The 24103-nt window shown below is 38.7% G+C and overlaps 1 protein-coding gene across 1 annotated transcript in view; it reads right to left on the bottom strand.

Annotated features, from left to right (window-relative positions):
- Positions 1-24103, bottom strand: part of sgcd (sarcoglycan, delta (dystrophin-associated glycoprotein)) — a 152300-nt gene that overhangs the window by 71449 nt on the left and 56748 nt on the right. The window contains exons 3-4 of the mRNA XM_034223062.1: positions 9494-9595; positions 912-999 (exon numbers count right to left, since the gene is read on the bottom strand). Coding sequence (XP_034078953.1) covers positions 912-999; positions 9494-9595 — 190 coding nt within the window. The remainder of the gene's footprint in view (positions 1-911; positions 1000-9493; positions 9596-24103) is intronic.

The raw sequence follows: 24103 nt of genomic DNA, 5'->3' as shown, positions 1-24103 counted from the left end.
CCCGTACACAAACCCAGCTTTGTCATCCAAGAGAAACATCGGAACAGACTTCGTCTTCCTCCTCCTCAAACCCACAAGGCAAATGTCAGATCACTTTTTAAACGTGAGAGACACTTCCTGTGCATGCTTACACAAAGTTATTTCCATTCACAGAAGACTGCCAACTCTATTAGAGTGTGACAGGCAGAAAATGGGGGAATATAAAGCAGAAAGTGCAATCTCAGATTTATGGTGGTGCAACTGAGGCCTCTGCTGGCACAGTAAAGAGGAAGAGAGGAAGAATATATAACATGCTAATGGCTAATCCTTGAAAACGTCACATTTTTGAACAGTGGTTCCTGACCCAACAGTCTGGGCTACCCAAAGAGTCCCAAGAGAAAAATAAAATCACACAATCACAATAAAAGTGAGAAATAACATGGCTGATAAAAGAATGCAGTTTTTCTCATTTCTTTTTTCCTTTATGGACGTTTTTTTATGGACGACTAGCAGGAGGGCTATTTTTCTTTTATAAGTTATGCTTTCTGCCCTCCCACTTCTACTAATTTAGTTTTTGATTGTCAGTTGCATTAATTGACTGTATTAATATTGAACTGGTATGAGAATACAATTATACAAAATACAATTATAAATATAAATTATAAAAAATAAAAAATATATATAAAAAATATATAAAAAATATAAATTATAAAATACAAAATAAAGTTCCCAATGGCAATAATGCATATTTTGTCAAAATGAATGAGAACTTAAAACACAATTCTTAGTGGCACACATCAAAACTTTTACATGTCGGGCAGTTGCAGTGAATGTCGTCAGTGTTGTCAGGTTTGATGTTTTTGAAACAAGAAGACATGTATAATATCAAAAGAAAACTTCAATACAACACATGAAAGCACGCTGGCTCTTACCTGTTACAAGTTGTGTGAGCAGCTGGTTCTTGCTGTTGACAATATTGACCGACACATTTCTGGATGACTGCAGGAACAGCGGGCGGCCCTGCAAAGAAAGAGACACCATTTTTTATTTAGTTTGTGGTACGTGCATGGTTATTCAACTATTGATGAGTTTGGAGGAACGAGAATGAGGACGGATAAGGAGAGAATAAAATAACAAAACATCACAGGTTGAAGATTAAACTTCTTTACAATCAAAAGGTTTGTTCTTTGGTTTGTTGTTCCCGACTCCTTGACTTTCATAGACATATATTGTATGAACATTTCATATGACTGTTTGCTCATCAGCAACCTTTAAAGTGAAGGTCTTGTAAAGTTTAGACAAAGAACCACAACAAAATGGTTATGGTTTAGGAGAAATACTGGTAATGATTTGGCAATTATTTGTCTTTCCAGCACGGTTAATGGCTGGAAATCTCCTCCCTACTGCTTTTTGACAATCGATCTCTATGTCTAGCCACTTCAGGATAACATTGATTACTTTAATGACCCCAATATTTTACTGTGTTGTCCTATACAGGGACAAGAATATTGGAGATGAGGTATTTACCTGGACTGTCCCAGTATGAAGTAGACAACAAATATACAATTCAATAAAAACAGGCTCCTTATGAAATCCTTATGAGTTTGTTGAACCGATGACTTTTAATATAGTTGCTGTAGACTGTAAGTCTTGGTCTTTAATTGTTTTGTTCTGATTGTTGTTCTGTGTTTTCTGTCAACAGCTTCAGGTGGATCACCTTATTGGCACGTAGCTGTGCTGACTTGGGGGTTGGGCTTACATTGGCTGAGCCAGCTATAATACTAAATGAGTACAATAGCACACATACATAGATACACATGCATACAAATGTACAACTTTACACTCAAACAAAACCACCAGAATTGTCAGTGCGCAGAGACTTAAGCCCCCTGTTCGGTTTGATAACTTGTATTTCCCGAGTGCCCTGCACCCATCTGTAATGCTGATCACGTTGGACACACTGCTCTTTCTGTGCCCGACTAATCTTCATGCCTCAGTCAACTTCTTAATTAGAGATAACGGCCTGACCATTGTGCTGCGCTCGCACCCGAGGAAGGGATATGCTTTGTGTGTATAAAACTGATAACATTATGGCTCTTGGAAAACGTATTGAAGTTCTCACAGTAAATACACTAAATGCACGATGTGCGAAGACATTATCACAATAACAATGTGTCGGGACCTGAATGCAAATCTGGAAAAAAGTTTGAAAAGAAAGTAATTTCACTGTGTCAGGTTTGACAAGTCCACTCGGTCTTTAAAAGTTGAGGCGTGTGTATTTTAAATGTTGGCATGCAACCAAGCACCATACAATGTTTAAGGCCGGAAGCAGTGCCTCAGTGTGTTGAGGAGGCTGTTTGCTCATTAGTTCTAATTACCTTCAGCTGTGTGGACATCAATATAACAGTCAACAAGGTTGTGTACAGGAAGTAGAAATGTGCAGTGTGACAAGAAGCAATATCAGTCAATCTATTCAAACAAATACAATATTATCACATTCATTCATCTAACTCAGAGCATAGAATAACGTATCTGCAAAACATTCACTGAAAATGTTTCTCATCATTTGATTCAAGCAAACGACAGCTTATGTGTTTTTTGTCCACAAATTGCATGGATCTTCTGTAAGGAACAACAAGTCCTCCAACTCATACGACCAAATAGGTCGATTGTTCAAGCCCTTATTATGACCAAATTGGTCGTTTGTTCAAGCGCTTAATACGACCTATAATCACATTTTAAAGTTTTCGACCTCTAGTGCTCCCGTTGATTGCAAACGTTACAGAGGTTCGTTTATTTACAAATAACCCTCTCTGTAAAATCCTAAATTGTAGGATAGTTTGGCCATTATGCTTTTTGATTCGATTTCTAGCGAGAAGTGTATATTGTACTTTCAGAATCCACGTCCAGTGGATGTGTAGGATCTATAGTTTGATAGATATTACGAAGATGATTTGAGGTTTCGCCAGGAGAACGTGTATATGCGGCAGCTTCCATGTAAAGTTAGCGTCAACCCTCATGGGGTGAAAACAGTATTTCCGGTCTCGAAGTTTTCATAATAAAACCAATGATCAAATGATTTAACAGTGATATCTGCAGTACTCATCGACTAAAAAACATCAGTTTATCCTTGTTAATTACACAACATTAATTGGTTTAAATTGTGTACAATGCTTTTGTATTTTTCCCATAGGTTTTTCCCTTTCGATTCTGAGAGACACATTTATTTTTTCAGAGGTTTTGATAGGCTAAAACATCGAACTACCCATAATCCTGGATGTTTTAGCCGCAATGCACGTTGGGATATGCTGTTTATGCGATATGAAATCGGAAAACATTTTTTTTTTAAAAAAGCACTTTATTCAGAGTGTTCTTGCTTTTCTCTTTGGAAGTCATCACATAACGGCATTGTAATACACGGTTCGGCTGCATTACATATTACACATCTGCTGTAGTTATTTATCTATAGAGCCCTGATTAGAAGACTTCTGGACAAACTGAAAGAAATGACGCCGAAACTGAATATGTGACGTGGATCATAAATATATCAGCAATTAAACAACATCTTCAATTTCTCGTCACACAATACGTCTCCTTGCAGTATCAACACTAATTCGGCTGACTTTTATATTTGATCCAATTGGTAGATAGGCTGTATTTACACCATAACGGTGCACAGCTGATAGAAAGGGACACCTAGTGGTTAAAGTACGTTATTGAATTTTATTATTTTTATTATTAGATATGAATAGGAGACACAGACAGACAAACTAATAAGGCTGTATTTAAACATTAAATAATCCTTTAGGTTAAGGTCTTCTTTTGAATAAGAAAAAAGCTTTGGGGGTATCTACAGATAAATATTAAGCCTGACAAAGTACTAATATTGCATTCCTGCAATGTTAACTACTGTATGTTTAAGCACTTAATTTAACTGATATTATACATATGTATTATACTCTTATAACCGCCCGCTTCAAAAACAGCTTTTTCCCCTCTGCAATACGGACACTAAATGGACTCTAAATAACCCCAATGAACAATAACATTCCACCACACCTTGAACTTTATGTTATGATATGTCTTTGCCCTGTGCTGTGTGTTGTACTTTTTATTGTCTGTTTATTGTATGTTGAATTGTATGGAACAAGCTGTAATACTCTGCACTGAACACGAATTCCACCAGCCTGGCTGTGTGGTCATTAAAGATTCTAATCTAATCTAATAAGATGTATGTAGATAGTATAAGAAATGTGCAGAATAGGACAGTTTAATGGTGGAGGTACACACATATTGATAGATGTCTTGTAATGCACTGTTGAGGAACCTGCGACCCAAGTTTTTCATCTCCGGCCTTGTCAGGTATTGAACAATCAATAAATAAAGAACACAGAATTATTAAATATAAAACACAGAATTTGTGTGATTATACTAAATGATTTACAAATAAACACCACTGCATATTTACAACTGTTACACATGCTGATGTAACGCAAATGTTTCCAACTTGGGATCAATAAAGTATATCTTATCTTAAGATGATCGATGACTACTGCCATATTTGAAAAATGTGCCTCTGAACCTTGACAAGTGCATGTTTCAGGTTCATCAATTAACAACAGGAGGGGTCACAGACATAAGACCAGCTGTTAAATAAAGCTCTTCTGACCTTAGCTGGCATGTGGGTATAGATTAATGCTGCACATTATGGACACAAGCAATTTTCACCCATTTATTAATTATACGTTTTAAATTTGAGTGTTTCCTATCCCCTAAACCTCCAGGGATATACACAGTTTAATACTGGCAACTTCTTATTATGGGAAATATGAAAACGTCTTTTAAAACCACAATTCCCAGTTGAGACGTGCCATAGAACATGTTGCAAAACACACAATAGCCAGCATGTGTAGTTCTGGGGACGGGGTGGGGGAGGGGGGTGGTGGACCCATCCGAATCCAGTTTTGGATCGTCTGCTGTGGTTCCATCCCATTTCAAAGTGCTGTTTAACGCTCGGCGTAACCCTCGTAACACTCAAACATCCAATCACAGAGCTTGAGGACTAATCACAGGGTTTGAGCAAAGCAGAGAGAATACTTACTTCCGTGTGTACAATTCTATTAAGCAACTGCTATGAGCTGCTCCGACCCTCAGTCCTGACGGTTTCCAAAAGTCCTACATTATACAATCAAACAAATAAATAAACACAAGGATAATTGTGTCTTATTGTTGAGTAAATAACAGTGTGTGGTTTAGAAAATAATACAAAATTAGAAGGAAAAAACGATGAAACAATACAGATTTCAGTTTTCTGAGCCCCTACTCTCCCCCTAACTGACGGCAACAAAAGTCCGACATTATTCAATTAAAATAAAGAAGTAAACACAATAAGTGTGGCTTGATATTGAGTTAGAAAAAGGTTGATAAACGCTATGAGAATGGATCTGCAGAGAGCATTTCACCGCGATCCCAACTCGTCTATTACCAACGTTCAGGGAACTCTATGCAAGTCAATGGGACACCCTGATAGTTGAAACTCGACACTAAAGGGCCCCCCCTTGCGTTGGACAGTGACGACAGGGACCCTGACATAACGTCAACATAGGCCGAGTATACATAACAGGAAGTATGATTACCTAGAAGAGCGCCAGGACACACTGTTTTAGGCATTAGATAGCTATGTGACAACGATTAACATGATGATTCAGCCTCTATGGAGATATGACTGTCATGTCTAATGCTTACGCAGGCCTTAGCTAATCTGAACTAAGCACAGAATACTGCTTTGAATCATTATTCTGCATCTTGTGACTGTAACACTCTCTTGTATAGCATATCAAGGATACTATTCTGGGAACTATTTGTCGCATGCAACCCTATGTTTGATGACTACTTCCATTCTTGCAAGGACAATAAATACATGTATCCTGATATTGAAGATCAAGCCGGTGACGAGTGATATTTTTTCTAACAATAACCAAGTAGTAAAGTAACACACCTAACTCACATGAAGTTGGACTAACTTGAATGTTAAAAAATGACGGTAAATGTGTTTAAAGGTGACAAGTTGTTGCTCCAGGCACTACCTTGAGTGTGTTATGTTCCAGAGCAGCCATCTCATCGTTCCGTCTGTCTTTTTTCTCTGCTCAGTCCCTTGGTATTCCTCAGAGAGGCTAATGTCCATTGGGGCTGCGTGTGTACAGTACAAGTGTTTGTTTTGTTGTTGTGTGGTGACTCTGATTCACAACGTTTCCCTCTTCTCTTCATTACTTATGCAACAGACCATATTACTTTCAGCAGGAGGCCTCTCACACAGAGAGGAATACAAGTGAGGGAAAAACAAGATAAGTGAGAAAAGAAAACATGGAGAATGATTTTGAGTGGAAATACGTATATAAATATGTTTTGGAGGCAGAAGTTATTCAAAGATGATATAAAAACTCACTGGTTGAATTAAACCTTATAAATTGAACTAAAATACCAAAATTGAGATCAACAGGTTGGCTTTCCAGAAATGTTGTTTGGTCTTATCAAAATATTTTCTCGGCTTAGTGTTGATCTCTCTTTATTAAAGGAAACACAGGTATTGTAGGGCGTTGTAAGCAATAGTTGATATGTGGTGGAGTTGATTAATCAATTGATTTACCGATCATATATTTTAAAAGTAAACCTATTCACTTATTGAGTAAAACACAACATACCTGTCACTACCAATCAATGGCAGTGGCAGCCATTTGCCCTTATGTGGCAGAAACAAGCTGAGAACAAAACACTGACTTATTATCAACTTTTTAATTGCTTGCTAGCTAACTTTCGTCAGGTATAGTGAAACATAAGCTTTCACTAGGATTTATTTTTCTGGCATTATACTCTGATTCATTAATCTTTGGTTTTACACTTACTCCTAAAAGGAGAACTCTGTGTCTCTTTAACAGCTAAATGCCCCACTATGCTTACCAGCTAGTCGGTAGCTTTGTTAAAACTGAGATATTGATAAGAGTATTCAGGAGATGTGATTAAAATGTATCATACTGCATATCATTTGATAACAGATAGTCCCACTGAGTCTTTAGTGATAAGACAATTATTTAGTGATAAAGTTAAACTAAGAGAAAGATAAAGGCTAAAGATCAGAGGCATGAATAGAAGACTAAATAGAAAATAGAAAGGAAGTATCGGGAGACTGCAACAAAATGAAGAGGAATTACTGCAACACACAGCAGGGGTCTTTCCATGTTTTATTTTTCTTAATCGTTCTGTAAGTCTGTCTTTTTTCCTCTAACCTGCTTCTTGGTATTAAGATTCTTCTAACTGCTCGGCTGAAACGTTCATACTAGCCATCAATTACCTTCTCTGTTCTCTCCTCTGTTGATATCTAATTCTGCGTTAGTGTATCTTGTCTACCCTCTTTTATTTGCCCTTTTGTGTTTTGATTCATATTCCTTTACTTCTGTTTCTCCATACCTATTTAGGCTTATTTTCTTTGTCAGAAGAAATCCTGGCACCAACAACTAAAATAATAAATAAGTACAGTACGGTGTATGAGCAATGACTAACACAACTTGCCGCCTTCTTCAATATGCAAAATACCCTGGCTATATAAGCCGTTTTAATATTTAGAAGATCTTGATAATAATTGTTATTCATAAGTTTGCTTACACCAAAAGGTCTAAACACAGTGCCAAATGAATGCAGTAGAATCCTGCAGTCATTCATAGCTGCTTCTTGTACGGTTTGGCGGAATTGGGACTTCATTTAAATATGAATATTTTACTGTGTAATGATATCACACTGCAAATATGTTGTGTTTGTTTGAGTCTGTGTCAGACTTGGCCGCTTCTTGCACGTCGCCGCCTGTCATAATATGCTCACTGGCTTCTAATTTTTCTCATTCTAATTCAGTCCTTGTCCATCTCTCTCTCTGTTTTGTTTGTCTCTATTACTAGCTCTTCTTCTTCTCTCTCATTATTCATCTTCATCTCCATACTCACTCGGCTTTACCTCATTCCCTTATGCTCCTCTCCGCTCTCCATCGCTCATTTTCTCTCTAAGCTTGCGTAAGATCCTAGACAGCAGAGATAAAGCATGCTACTCTCCCTCATTATCAACCATCCGTCCACTACCTGGCTATTATTACTGCCAGAGCACAGAGACATAGGGAGAGTGTGCGTATCACTTTATCGTGCCCATCACTCCATTTCTCTGACATCTCTAAGCTTGGATACTCCTCCTGTAGTTGTAGTAAAGGCAGCACGAAGCACATCAGAATGTAAACAGAACATACGAAGGGACCTATAACTTGTCTTGACTGATGGGGCCATATGGTGCTTGTCAAAACGTTAGGATGTTTTGTCATATCTTGTTATGTTCTGACATGAAATCACATTACAAGACAAGCCTTTTTGTGACACAGTATGACACATCTTCTCTTGTTTTGACATGGCATGGCACAGAACATATTATAATAACCTGACATTTCTTGGCGTGACATGGCATGATTTAGATTGTAAATGTGACTGGAAGGCTTGAGCTTTTGCTGGAATCTGCTCTTTCACAAAACCATAATTAATGCTAGAATAAATCCAGGCTAAAATTGCAGTAATTAACTCGATAAAAAAAAACCCAAGCTAACAAAGCCATGTTTTTTTCCAAAGACCCTACTTTTGCTTCTGATTTAGCAGTCACTGTATGTAAGAGCTTTATGGTTCGAATTTTTGGAGGATGACCTTAAAAACAGGATTGCAGGCAAGAGAAGCTAAAATAACTTGTCTTTGCAGAGTAATTTGGCTCTGCCTTTGGGACACTATGACATCAGGGACAAGCTTGTATGTGAACTATTGCTCCTTCAGTTTGAAAGAACCACCTCCCTGTGGAGGTTTCCTGAGGGGGGACATAATGGCAAACCCACAGCAAACTCCACAGACTACATATTCCATCTGACCTTGGAAGGCTTCAGATTCCCACATGGGGGATTGATGAAGTACTTTTGGACTTCTGGCTCACTCTACTGACACCGTATTCTGACCATACATGTGGCCAGAAATGGATCAATGGTTGTCAGCTGTAAGAACATGCAGTGCAGTGCCTTTTATTTCCCTAGAATGCATGTTAGGGAGGCTTTAAAAACCTTAACGCTTTGTTAGAGCAATATTTAGACACTTAATGGAATCAATACAAGTTGTAAATGCAAGTGGAATCACTTGCAGCTTGGTGTCCCAACAGGATTCTCTCACATATTTTTCCACTATGAAGATGTTGACTCCAAGAATCAATTCGCACTTATAGTCATTAGACTGTCATCTCTTCAAACCATTGGACCTTCTCACTTCATACTGTGAAATGTTATTCATCGGGTGTTACACTCTAGTCAGTCTGTGTTGCTTAGTTGTGACATACACATCAAGCAATTTAGAATGATTTATGCCATGTAAACTTTTATTTAATATCAAATTATAATTTGTGTCAATGTTAAATGAAAACTAGAGCATAAGTGTGTTTTTTGTGAATGACTTACTGGTTTGGACTGGATTTCTTTGGCATAGAGGGGTTCAAGGAACTCAGAGGCCCCCTCCAGTTTCAGGCCCTTCTCTGTTATTCTTAGTTTGCCCATGCCGTCCTGTAAAAAGAAAGACAGTGACAGTTAGTTCATATTCTATTCTTGTGCTTTTAGAGTACACATCAACACATTCCATTTCCATATCCAACCGTATTTCGCTAAATACAATCACTGATGTGACAGTTTGTGTACTCAACAAACATCACTCAGTTACAGGCCGGTAAATCATTATTATTTGAAAAAAGTCTGACGTCAAAGGGAGATAACAAAGGTTAAAGTTAAGTAGAGCTTTAATTATGTTTGATCTATTTCTGCTTCCGTTATCAAAATCAACGATGAGTCAAATGCAGTGCTCGTTCGCAAGCCAAGACTCTTCACAGTTTTCTCTTCATGTATTTCCTGCCAATATGGTGCGGAGCCATCAACAGGAATCACTGGCTGATAGCACACATCTATGTGGCAAAATTGGTGTGCAGGGAAAAATGAAACCTAATATCACACACGCCTGATGTTGTGATTAAAGATGTTATTTTTGTTGCACACTCACAGATTACCAGGTACACACTCTGCACAGTGTACACAGACGAAACCAGACTCATTAAACCGTCTCCCTAGTTGATCAGCTGCACAAATCTCTTTAAACTTTTGTAATGCAGAGTTAGTGGTTGATACAGTACTTGACTGAAGCATTAGTATTACAAACTGATCCATTGGCAAACATGGCACATCGCATAGAGTCCAGGTTCCTGCTATTTTTCATTATCAAGTACAAGAGACAATGCTACTGACAAGTCACTGTATTTTGTATTAATGACAACTGCAGTCTCAGAAGAAGCATATCCTCCTAATTATATGAGCAACATTCAGAGGAGGATTAAGTGAATTTGGTGTACTTTAGTATCCAAAATGTTACGGTTATTTGTGTCAAATAATGAATAGCAATAATGCATAGTTTAACTGAGTTTTAACTGAAGAGATGTTGCTTATAGATCTAAAAGGATGTCATGTGTACCTAATCTTTCAATGTGCAAAGTGTCATATCATCCAATTAAAAGGAAATGTATTCACCTGCCTGAGGGACATACATTTCCTCTTTTGGAACCCTTATGGTAAAAACTACGTATACTTCAATAAGAATTTTGAGAATAATCATAATAGCATGTTTCAATGTAAAGGTAACACTTACACTATATTTTGTTCTTGTTTGTGTATTTCAGACAGGCACCCAAAGGGACACATTTAGTTTCTTTCTCTGGATGATAAGCTCAATAACACAGCAAAACAACAAATACTTAGGTATCCTGTATTAAGTAAATTAAGTGAAATATTTTATGGTGGCAGCAGGAATATAATTTGATAGAACTGTGTCAATAAATACGTGTTGCTGTAGCTCAGAGGGTACACAAGACTGTATGAAAGTAGCCAACCAGTATGCTTCCATTTACCACAAAGACTACTGTCAAGCCATTAAAAACCACTAAAGCTGAGTTTTTGTTTTATTTTACATATTGCCATTTTCTCCCAAAATGTAAAATTAATTAAAAGACAAAGAGGAAATGCAGGAGCTTGCAAGTGAGTCAAATGTATTGCAGCAGTGTTGCAGATGCTCATGTTGTCTAAGTCTATACACTAGGGGTGCACCGAATGGGAAATTCTTGGCCGAAACCGATACCGAAAATAGGAAACAGTTGGCCGAAAACCGAATGCCGAAAGGCCGAAAATGATTAATAGAAATATATATATATATATAATGTATACATTTTTTACCAATGTTGTTCAGCTACCTGATTATGGAAATAGACATGATTATGGAAAAACTTAACTTAAAGGGGACCTATCATGCAAAATGCACCTTTGGACGTCTTTTATACATGAATATATGTCCCCGGTGTTCCAGGGAACTCACCAAGTGTCAGAAAACACAACCCTCTCTATTTTCCTCCTTCGCCAAATCTCTAAAAAAGTGGCTGAAACGGATCTGAAAAAAACGGATCCAGATTTCAACACTTTCCTACGTCACAAAGAGACGTGCTCCGCTTATTGGTCAACTCTCCACCTATCAGGGGAATGAGCCACGGCCACGTGCATTGCCGGGATCAATACCAACCATCCGGGAGGTGTTTATGAACTTCTCTCAAGTCCAACACGGATATGCCTCCAAGCTAATGCTAAACCCGGGATCAATACCAACCATCCGGGAGCAGGCCAGTGAGGACACATCCAATTATGAAGCTGTAAGTTTTTATTTAGCGGTGTTTTTCCTGATAAAGCTATCTCTAGCTTGTAGTATGTAGCATGTAGCATGTAGCTTCGCCGTATCAATGTCGCCTCAAACCCAAATAGTAATCGGTTAGGTGTTTATATGTTTTTATAACATTTTATATTGTACGCTCCGCAGTCTTTGTTTGTCTTTTATTTAATTATCAGGCATTTGCTAACATGTTCAGTCATACTGCCGTAATGGCGATCTGTGTGAAGGCTGTAAAGCCACGCCCTAGCCGATAACACAAGTATTTATTCTCCTATTTATTAGTATTTTGTATCCTCTAAAATCATATTGAGTAAGTTATAATAACAAACGTAATCTTCTGTAGGTAAGTGCCGTTTTTTGCAGCGTTATATGTAAAAGCTTTTGTGATTGTAGTCTGTAAGAACGATCAGATATCATCGATCTGTAAGCTAAGCTACGCTACGCTAATGAGACATGCCGTTTTTTGCAGCGTTATATGTAAAAGCTTTTGTGTGTTTAATTGTTTGCGCACATGAATATAAATGGGGGTGTGTGAGGATACAACACTGTGTGTATGTATGCGAGGGGGGGACACACACCACGAGTAAAACGGAGCTAAAGCCCCGTTGGTATGTTGTTGTTGACAAGGCCTTACCTAGCAACAGGCTAATTAGTGGCTAGCACTCATTACAGTCAGTCTACTGAGCTCAGCCCCTCTCCAACATATCATCTGTATTGAGTCAGAAACACAGCATGCACGTTACGGTTCAAAACTAACTCAGATTGGAAAAGGCTAAGCAAAGAGCTTTGCTAAATAGAGAGTTTTAAGCCCCATCTTTTGGGATTTCAGACTATATTTATCCAAATAGTATTTTCTCATCCTGAATACTAAATTGAGATGATTTTGTTCTAACTATGTTTTCTTCTTTACAGGCCAGCACCTCACATACTTACTAATTAGTGACAATTTGTACATCCTTTGCTATTATTTACATTTTTTTTTATCATGGCGGAAATGAAAGACTGTACCTGGCAGCCCTGCACTACAATGAAAACGCTGAGCGTGCACAAGCCAACATCCACTGGAAACCCTCTGTATAAACTGCAGTTCCCAAAGGCCAGGAAGGGAGAATGCAGAGCAAAACCAGTAAAGACTGACCCCACATTCCGTAAGTGTTTAAAATATTTATTATACAACTATTTACAAATATAAAATTAGAAAGAACTTTCAGTTTTTTACATGCATATACTAATCTAAACCACATTTTTTGTTGTGCTTTTTTTTTAACATTGCACAGGCTACGTGGCCAACTTGATGGACCTCATCTTCGACCAAGTCTTTGTGGACCCTGCACCATTATGAGCGACCTGACAGGGACGAGGTCATCGCCGGGTATGCTACACGGTTCAATTTGGCTGCTGTCTGAACCCAACATCGACATTTTGCGGATCAGGAAACTCCTGCCTCCTTGAGGACAACGCAGGCCGGAATCACCACTCTGATCCTGCGTCCAAGGAAGCCCCAGCACCAGCTCACAAAGCTTCTGTAGGCTAGATACCTGTGACGCCTGAAATCATTAAAAAATATATTTAGTGTAATTTATACAAAATACAAGTACATTTAATTTTTTTTTATGGGTTCATAGAACCGTTGATTTTGACAATAAAGTTCCGAGTTGATATCAAATGTGTCGTGATTATTCATGTTTGGATGGGTAAAGAATATTCTGATTTCAAAAGCATAAGGTTGTGTGTGGACTTTTTTTGTCGTACACATGGGTGTGTTATGCCATTGCTGTGTAATAATATATATATATATATATATATAATAGTACATGTACAATGAAAGATTGCATAAAGCCATATACACCAGTATTTATTTCCATGAACAATATTAGCATTCGTTTTACAATTTCAGTCAAAAGAAACAAACCACTCACTGCTCTATTTGCCTCAACTGTAGTCCACCATGTTCAGCTCTGTAAATATTCAATGCATTCTGCAGGGAGAACACATTCAGGCACACAGGCTCCAATCCAGGATGGTCCACCATACAGGTTACAGAGTCCTCAAGTTCCTGCATCCGTCTTGACACCTAGTGTGATAAACATATTGAATGACATGTTAAAAATGCATTCTCTAAACAGACAACTTAGTGAAGCTATCAAAAATGTTACCTGTGGTATCTCTATGCAGCACACATTCTCCGGTTCAGAAGGCATCGTGGCGCAATTTGCACATGTACACCTGTAGAAAGAAGTCAATAACTGAGCTTTTAAAAACACATGAAACTACACACACTGCTGACAACTGAGGTGTTGTTGGAGTTATACTTTTTATCACCCTAAGTTATTGAACTTTCCAACGGTTGTTGCACGATGTTGGAAGAAAAGGGCTGTAAACTATTAATAAACGCAATGAGGCCATTGTATATATGCTGAAAATATGAATGTCTCCCTTTATAAATATATATATGTATCGCTGTTTTTGCGTTACAAGCTCTAAGTTATAAACTGTACACATAGCATTCTTGCTAATTAGCCAAAATATGAACGGTATAAGTAGCAATCATCGTAACAGAGTAAAATAAATAGGAACAACAGCTTGTCAACTTACCATTCAGAAACGTCCTGCTGCAACCGAGATCTTTGCACCTCCACCAAAACCTCCGCTGCTTCAGGGTCAGTCTCTGGATCAAATTGATAATACGCTTGAACACATGCATTGCTCTGAGATGACATGTTTATTCCACACTCGTAATCACAGCAAGCATGTTAACGTGACTCTCACCGACTCATGCCCCGCTCTTCTGCAGGGGGGCGTGGTCAGCTGCTGCTCAGAATTTTCAAAGACAGGCTTGGAAAAGAGCGAAAATGAGCGAAACGAGGCATGGCTAAAAAATGATCTGTTTGGTATTTTGAAAAATAAAATGTATAAATATACCTTATATAGGTATGGTCATACACTATATCATTTAAATATAGCATGATAGGTCTCCTTTAAATAATAATCACTATTATGGGTCCATAAAACATTTATTCAGCACTTTTGAATGCATACGGTACATTTATATGTCATATATTATTGCTAAAAAAACATTATATCGCAGTCTTAGTGTCGCCAACTCGTTTCTAATATGCAAAGACAACAAATGCGTCTATGATGTATTTTTCGATCAGACGAGATCTCTCTCCCCCGTCTGTGTGCGAGGGGGCGGGGCAGTTTACACACACGCAGCTGCTACATGCAGCGGAGCACACTGCGGAGATGGCGGAGAGAACGCGCTCCGAGGTGTGGTTAAACTTTACCCGTCTCGATGTGGAGAATACTTGTTACCATAAGTGCAATAAGAGTTTAGCATGTAAGCACGAGCAATTTGTCTAAACATTTAGCAAAAGTGCACCGCATGCAGACGGAGGAATGTACCGGGTTCGACCGTCTTTCTAGCAGCTCTGTAGCCCCATCCAGGAGTAACGTTTCCACGTCAGGTGTTATGTATGCTAGCAGCTACACGGAGTTAACTACATTATACAAACATGGGTTAATGATTAGAGGTAACTGAGTTATTTAGTTTGTTAAAATTGCAGCTATTCTGTTTACAGTTCTGTCATCAGATTATTTAATACGATTTGTTAAAGGCTCAGGGCAATCTCGATGACAAAGGTCAATGTTCCCCCCCTGTGAGCCAGCCGCGAGCATGGTCGCCGCGTCTTTATTACGTCATCACAACAACACGTTAGGTTACCAACGTAAGCCTGTTCTGACATTCGGTGATATTCGAAAGCCGAAAGGGCCTTTTTAACCATTTTCGGCCGATAATTTTCGGTGGCCGAATATTCGGTGCATCCCTACTATACACTATAACAGCCACATACCAAAGGATATTAACCAGCAATGATTAGAGGAGATTGGTTCAGTCTGTTTTCATTCAAAAAAGACTAGCAAGGCTTAGCCTACCCTTCACTTTCCATCCAGTCTTTATATATATATATATTAATTAAATGAGATCACCCGCTGGATCATTTCAAAGATAAGAGACGTCGGTGTGATATAAGAGTAAGACAGAGAGACAAAAAAGCTATCCATGTGATCTTCTCCTGCAAAGACTTGTTTTGTTTTTTTTAACCCTTTTGATACCAAGGTTCTGATGAGCAAATTGGGATCAAGACCCCTTGAAATCCCAAAGTAACTGAGGACTGTTTTCAAGCCTCCTTCATGCAATCCTTCCCCCCACTGAGTAAAACATATTACAATTCTGGCACTGTTGTGGCGACGGAGGGGGAGAGTCCTGGACGTGTTTGGATTGTAAATTATCTCCACGTGGAAATCAGCAGGCCTGTGAGAGAAGGCAGGCCGATCTTTTCTAAACCCAATTTCCTGCAATTTGATGACAAAAGGAGTATATTTCTCCTACTTGGAGGTTCTCAAAAGAATCCTCTCATTTGCATACACCTTTTTTCTCAGTGGAGTTTTTGTCCATCTGTCCTTTTACTGAAACATACTCATAGAGACTTTCTTTGACCAGTTTAGCATCTTCAATGGTGGTATGACCATAAAGAGAGAGATACATACAATATACTTGTTGTCCCTGCAATATTAAAAACTGATCAAGGAGCAAAAGAGCAAATAATACAGTATGTCCACATTTTGTTGAAATCATTTGTTCCTGTATTTATCCTTGTATTTATCCATTTCCATTTTATGTGTGTGTCTAAATTATTTCTTATTATATTCTGGCAGTTTCTGCCCTATAGTGTCCTCCAAAAATCCTTAATGGAATAAAACTGGTATATACTGCATCAACAAGACGATTCATAGTGTTCGACATCATATTTTGAATGAGTCAGCACCAGGGAGTGAAGCAGATTGTTTTCCACCATCCAGACACCTTATCAAGTATGTACTCATTACACAGATATTTACTTAATGTAACAATACTACAGTGTAAAAACAGTTACAAGTAAAAGTCCCATTATAAATTGTACTTAAGTAAAAGTAAAACAGTATTGATAACAAAATGTACTTTATACCAAAAATACAATTATGCATTATGCAGAATGGTCTATTTAAGCACACATTTTTTTTCATCATTTTATAAAAAGATATTGATGAATATATGTGTTCATCACCTTAATTTTGGACTTGGTAAAAGTAGGGTTTGTTTTAATTACTTTATATACTACCGTGGCATGTAGCCTACCCTATAACATATGTATTTTCTGATATATATTTTGTATTAATAATCAAATTCTGCAAATCAACAAGTAATTCAATCTGTCTAAAAAGTACAACATTTGCCCACAATATGTAGTGGACTAAAAGTTTAGAGTAATGTGAACATACTCAAGTAAAGTACAATCCCTCAATTGTGTACTTAAGTACAGTACTTGAGAGAATGTACTTAGTTACATTCCACCATTGCTTTCATGATCCGAAAGTTAAAACAAATCCAGCAGAGGGTCGAAGAGAATGCAAGCGGACTATTCATTTTTGTTTAACTTATTCCAGCGGCATACGATCAAATCATGAACTTCATCCCGCTGAAAAAACTGCAATTAAAACGGTCTCAGAACGTCTCACACAGCTACACTGTTTGCAGTTTATTTTTCTAGTCAGAATTATTTCTTTTTATTCTCCGCAGTGAGCATTGCGCTGCAGCCAGCACAGCGAGACGAGCAGCCATGAATAATTCAGGAGCGCTCTTACCAGGACGGAGGCCTCTGAACACTGAGGTGTGCCTCCTTACCTCTCCTCCTCTCCTCTCCACTCCTTCACCCGCTGGCTTTCAACTCCTTGTAATCCTTGCCCTTGTTCGGTGCCCTTGCTGATCAATCTGTTTGTCAGTTTTAGAGTCCTCTTGTCCTATCTCTTTCTCTCTTCTCTCAAATTTCTCCTCCTTCGATTTCTTCTCCTACTTCTTTTTAACTTTCTCTTGTCACTTGTTTTGCTTTCGATCTCTCTCTTCACCTCCATCTTTTCTTCAAAACTTTTCTTTCTGTCTCTTCTGTTTGGCTGCAAATGTATTAAAATGCAAAAATTCAAAACAACATGATGTGAGAATAAAATGACGTATACGAGATAAGGTCATAATTCAGATGGCAGTCATCGTGATGACAACAATACTAATAATACTACAATAAAGTTACTCAGACAATGAGACAAATAAAGATTGCATATTTATTTCCACCAGTGGCAGCGTTCACTGCTGACCTTTAGTTGTCGACATCTATTGGTGCAATCTTCATTTCATTTGGCACAAACTGTATTTATGGCCCTCAGAGGACAATTCCTAAATATTTTATTGACATCCTGACCTTTCTATACCAACCACAACCACCACATTATCTTCATTCCCCAAACCAGTTTACACTAAATATACTTTGGATATTCTACAATTGCAGTAAATACATTATCTTTCCAGTTTTAAAATCACCATTGACTTCAGAACAGTTTCTTTATCATTAGATTCATGTTTTAGCAGCACGATAACAATCTCTTATGGCAAAATCTTTCACAAGACTAGAGACCTACTTTTTACTTCTACCTGCAGGATTTAGTGAGCACATTAATGCTCTTTAACCTTTTCTGTACCACCACCACTCCCAGGACGAAATGTTAACCTTGCACACGACACACTCTGTTGTCAGCTCATTAGGTACAGCTAAATCGAATGCAGTCTATCAGTCTTGTAATAAATCCTATGTTTTATGTATACTTCGAAGGAGGTGGTGCGGTTGAACTGCATTGAATTATAGAGGTGAATGCTTTGCTTTAAGAAAGGTGCACTCAATAAACCGGCAACAGTTATAAGAATGTTATAATGTAATGCACCCATCTAAAAATGTACAATTTCATGCTCCAACGGTGTGTCATCCATCCGTCCATCCGTCCATCCGTCCATCCGTCCGTCCATCCGTCCGTCCATCCATCCATCCAACCAACCAACCAACCAACCAACCAACCATCCATCCATCCATCCATCCATCCATCCATCCATCCATCCATCCATCCATCCATCCATCCAGCCATCCATCCATCCATCCATCCATCCATCCATCCATCCATCCATCCATCCATCCATCCATCCATCCATCCATCCATCCATCCATCTCCATCCAACCATTCATCCATCCAACTACTTTTGCTGACTAAATTGTTTTCCATCCATCCATCCGTATATCCATTGTTGAGAGTTTTCATAGTATGTTGAATACTTAAAACAAAAGTTAGTTATAATCAAATATAATCAATTATATTCTTGTATAACCCACAATGAAAATGCTTCATATTTTAGGTTTTTCTATAGTTACAGTATAAACAAAACCAAGTGGTTTGTTAAGTTGAGTGTAAGGCCTATAAAGAGTTATGGGTGTCACTGATAAGAAAGAAGGCAGTTTTTTCCCTCTCCTCTCACAGGGGTGCTCAGGGAGGGGGGCTCCTGACTTAAGGAGAAACACATTGAGGCCTCAAAAAGGTGGTTATGTCATAGCCATAGAAAATGTCTTGTCATGTTTTAGCTTTTTTTACACAAACATGGGAAGGTGTGTCTTAGGCCATAGCCAATAGAAGATGTTGGTTGGGAATAGAGGAGGTGTTTTTTGGGGTTTCGATCCAGTTTTTTGAGCATAAAGAGACTGTTTTTTTGAGAAAGCGCGAGAGAGAGGGGGAAACCCCTGGTATACTCTCTCCCGGTAGGCTCTGGCCCTCAGAGCTGGGTAAATAGCTCTCGGTAAGGTTGCCTGGAATGCGTAATTATTACGTACAGGATCTTAGAACTAATAGCTCTAGTTAGACCTACCTGGAATGCGTTATTTATACGTACAGGACCTTAGGACTAATAGTTCTAGTTAGACCTACCTGGAATGCGTTATTTATACGTACAGGACCTTAGGACTAATAGTTCTAGTTAGACCTACCTGGAATGCGTTATTTATACGTACAGGACCTTAGGACTAATAATTCTAGTTAGACCTACCTGGAATGCGTGATTATTACGTACAGGACCTTAGGACTAATAGCTCTAGTTAGATATACCTGGAATGCGTTATTTATACGTACAGGACCTTAGGACTAATAAACTCTAGTTAGATATACCTGGAATGCGTTATTTATACGTACAGGACCTTAGGACTAATAATTCTAGTTAGAGAAATATGAATTAAGGTTTTAGATACAAATATAACCCCAGCATGATATGTTTCGTATGATTATAATGTGTTGTTTAACACATTATAATCATACGAAACATATCATGCTGGGGTTATATTTTTAGGTAAAAACCCTGTATTAGTTTGGACCTATTTTTCTTCAAATAAACTGATCTCACCTGTTGGATTGGGACAACTAAAAGAAAATCTGTGCTCTCCTCTCCTGCTTCAAAGGTAAGACTGCACCCTGCCACACTCACACTTAGGTAGGAACACACTCCATTTACTGATATCAAAATCCTTCGGGATCCCTTAAACAGATTAAAAAAGAGTTGTTTGAATAGAAACAGCAGTTAATTGAACCTGGTTCTTCGGGGAGTTAATAGAGGTGAGATCTTGCTGACGTTGGTGGATCTGAGCCAAGCAGTAAACTTACATAGACTCAATAACTTTGGTCAGGTCAATTAGTAGGTCAGAGTAATTTACCGGAATAAATTATCAGGACCTCACCGACTCTAAACACCATCCATCCACCCAACTACTTTTGTTGTCTATATTTTTATTGTTTCCATCGGATGGATAGATGGATGGTCCGGCGGACTGATCGACGGACCAACAGACCGACCAACCGACCTACCAACAAACCAATTACATTTGTTGTGTAAATATACATTATTTTAATTGTATTGAATTGCAGCAAACATACAATCTTTGACTATTTTTTTAATTAAAGCTATGTACTTAACCTTTTCAGTCATCCTGTAATAGTGTTTTCATCACCTAAGCCACTTTAATGCAAATTATATTTGAAGCAATTGGAGTCAGGACTTAGAGAGACACGAGGAGAGCTGGAGCTTTGATGGCAAACACTGATGGGTTATTTGGAGCTTCGGCCGGAGATTCACAAGACATGTCACGGGCCACGAGTTGATCACACAGTTGAGATGTCACAATCAATTCTGAAGAACTCTACCCCAGACCCATGTATTTAGCTAGTTCTGAGAGAATAATCAACATTGTGCATAACAAGATAGAATCATAACACCTCTATCAGCTGACGTCATCAGGCAGGGACATAGAATCATACCACCTCTATCAGCTGACGCCAACAGGCAGGAACAGGGAGACAAAACACTGAGAGCACAGCAGCCAAGGTTGCAGGTGCCTGTGCTCAGTGAGGACAGTATAAACTGATAAACTGGGTCAAAGCTATGGGCCTTGGGAAATATTTCCCCAACAATATTATGTGTACTTAACTTCAAATGTTGAAAGTATGTATCTTTGATTGCATCTCAACTTGGCACGATTTTCTTTTCCACCAGCACTTTGTGTTGTCTTGATTGTCAGGTGCAAAGATGACTGCAGCATATAAAGCAGTGGCTCTCAACCTTTTTCTGTCATTCCCCACTTTGAACATGTGGGCCTTTTCAAGCCCCACCTGTTCCTCATCGCTCCAATAAAATGGTAGGCCAAGTTTAAAATTGTCAAATGTATCGTTCTATAACAGGGGTCTCCAACCTTTTTTAGGATGAGAGCTACTTTCAAAAAATAAAACAAGTCGTGAACTACTTTTACTCCTTTTTTTTGTTTTTTGCAGTGTATATATTTAGCACATATTAACATGATTATATGCTTAGCTTTAACCTTTGTGTGCTGTTTGGGTCTGTGGGACCCGTTTTCAGTGTTTACTAAAAGAAAATGTATGCAATTTAATTATTTTAACCTGCTTTATTTGGGGGTGGACCTCACATCCTCTAGGGGGGTCCTGCACCAGACAAGATTTCTTTTTTAATGTTGAAGTTAAATGCATCAATCTGGTGCACTTTGAGCACAAAATGAATTTATGGATACAGCTCTCAATACTCATATGAAAGGGAGCTGTATACTTTTCAATAATCCAAACATCTTTAGAATATGATCACAACCAATAACAAATAATTCAATCTTGTTTATTCTTATCTTATTACATTACATGTCACTTATTAGACGCTTTTATCCAAAGCGACTTACATACTCAATACTGTGGGCAATCCCCACAGGAGCAATTTGGGGTGAAGTGTCTTGCCCAGGGACACAACGACATGCTGACTACAGTGGGGTTTGAACCTGTTCCGAACAACCCACTGTACCACACGCCTCTTATGTTACCTAGTTAGCATTCTTTCTTTTTATTTATGCATATTTTACTAATCACTCCCCATTTAAACCGCTTATTTTTTTTTTCTGTCCTATAGTACACATTGGAGAGATTTCTTACTTTATTTTTACAACTAGGCTATATAAATAGATAAAGGCGTGCTTCTCTCTCTCTCCTCTCTCTCTCTCGCTCTCTCTCTCTCTCTCTCTCTCTCTCTCTCTCCTCTCTCTCTCTCTCTCTACTCTCTCTCTCTCTCTCTCTCTCTCTCTCTCTCTCTCTCTCTCTCTCTCTCTCTCTCTCTAAAAATAAATAAATAATAACAATCTCCCGTTCATCGCGACCCCACCTATCACATCTCTGCGCCCCCACTGCCCCACACTTTGAGAAACGCTGCTATAAAGGGTTAGCAAGGCCTTACTCTAAGGATCTGTTTCTTCCTTTGCCTGCCTGAAGTGTGAGAGATTTGGACATTAATTCATTGCACAACTTCCCACCTTACCAGGGGCGGTTCTATTTTTTTTAAATCGCAGGATTTTGTTGCTGTAATGTGAGATTGTGCAGACACCTTATGTAAAGTAGAGATGTATATGTTCATTGCCTTTATTTTTATATAAATATGGTGTTAGTGCAACATTGCACTATAACTTAAGCTGAAGCTAACAGTAATAACCAGGGCTGCACATAACTGGTGCGCCGGTGCGCATGCGCACCCTCGGCCAAAAAAAGAGCACGGGGGTCATTTGAAAAAGGCTATTTGCGCACCAACATTGAGAGAGAGAGAGGGAGAGGGAGAGAGAGGAGAGAGAGAAGGAAGAAGAGGGAGAGAGAGAAGAGAGATGATGACGAGGATTGAGAGCATGACGGAGAGAGACTGCGACGATGAGAGAGGAGAGAGCGAGAGAATGAGAGAGGAGAAGAGAGAGGAGTGGAGAGGAGGAGATTGAGAGAGAGAGAGAGAGAGAGAGGAGAGAGAGATGAGAGAGAGCGAGAGAGAGAGAGAGAGAGAGAGAGAGAGAGAGAGAGAGGAGAGAGAAGAGAGAGAGAGAAGAGAGAGCTAGAGAGGAGAAAGAAAGATATAAAGATATTTGCGAGTTTGCATATGAACTCAGGGTCGGCCCGTAGCGGCTGGCGTAATAAGATGTTCGCCTAGGGCGCCAGATCTGTGGAGGCGCTGCGCTGGCAGTTTGGAGGAAAAACATTTTTTTTGACCGTTGGTGTTCATCCTAATTTTCGGCCTTGATGTAACGATATTCACAATTAAGTAAATGTACACCCTTTTCACCCCCAGTACACGTTTCATTTTGCCCTGTACGATGGGCGCTGTAAGTGATGAAAATGGGGGATGTTGGCTTATCTGGCAACCGCAGCTCACAGCCAAAATGCGAGTGAGTGAGGGAGAGAGGGAGGGCGCACCGCCCGGTACCGGCGCTGTTATTAGAATCTGGTGCTAGCTGCTTTAACGGATATAAGAAGAAGATGTTTCTAGAATAATGTGGAGAGAGAGTCCTCTCCAGTCAGACTGAGAGGCTGATAATACAGCTCAGTGAGGTAAAGTAATCTTGAGTGTTTAGATAGTTAACTTTAGTCTAAGTTCACAATTTATGTAAACACATATTTCCAAGGCACTCCTTTATAATTATTGGGATAAACAGGTTTGAAATCATTCCAATGTATACTATAGGACAGTAACCAAAAATATCCTTTAAAACTGGAGAGATAAAACTTTTTTTTTTTTTAGGGTAAAATAAGATATGAATGAACAACACAAATAAAATAAGTTACATCCATTTGTTATTGGCTATGGTAGGTTATTGGTTATGTTCACATACTTATTTGATTACATCCACTTGTCTAAGATGACAACAGAGACTTTCGACCCAAACCCAGCTGTTGACTTGTGGATGCAAGCATCTAATCACAGACTCAACCAGAGAGAAATAAGTAGGCCTACATCATCAGCTACCATGTCTGACAGAGAGGAAGACAGTGAGGAGAACAGTCAGGAGGGTAGTGATGACAGCTTGTAGGATTACTGGTCGTGCTAATGTTGTCTT

The sequence above is a fragment of the Gymnodraco acuticeps genome, unplaced genomic scaffold (genome assembly GCF_902827175.1).
Source record: "Gymnodraco acuticeps unplaced genomic scaffold, fGymAcu1.1, whole genome shotgun sequence".
Classification (NCBI taxonomy): Eukaryota; Metazoa; Chordata; class Actinopteri; order Perciformes; family Bathydraconidae; genus Gymnodraco; species Gymnodraco acuticeps.
The sequence above is the reverse complement of the archived record's forward strand: the minus strand, read 5'-3'. Positions and strand labels throughout refer to the sequence as shown.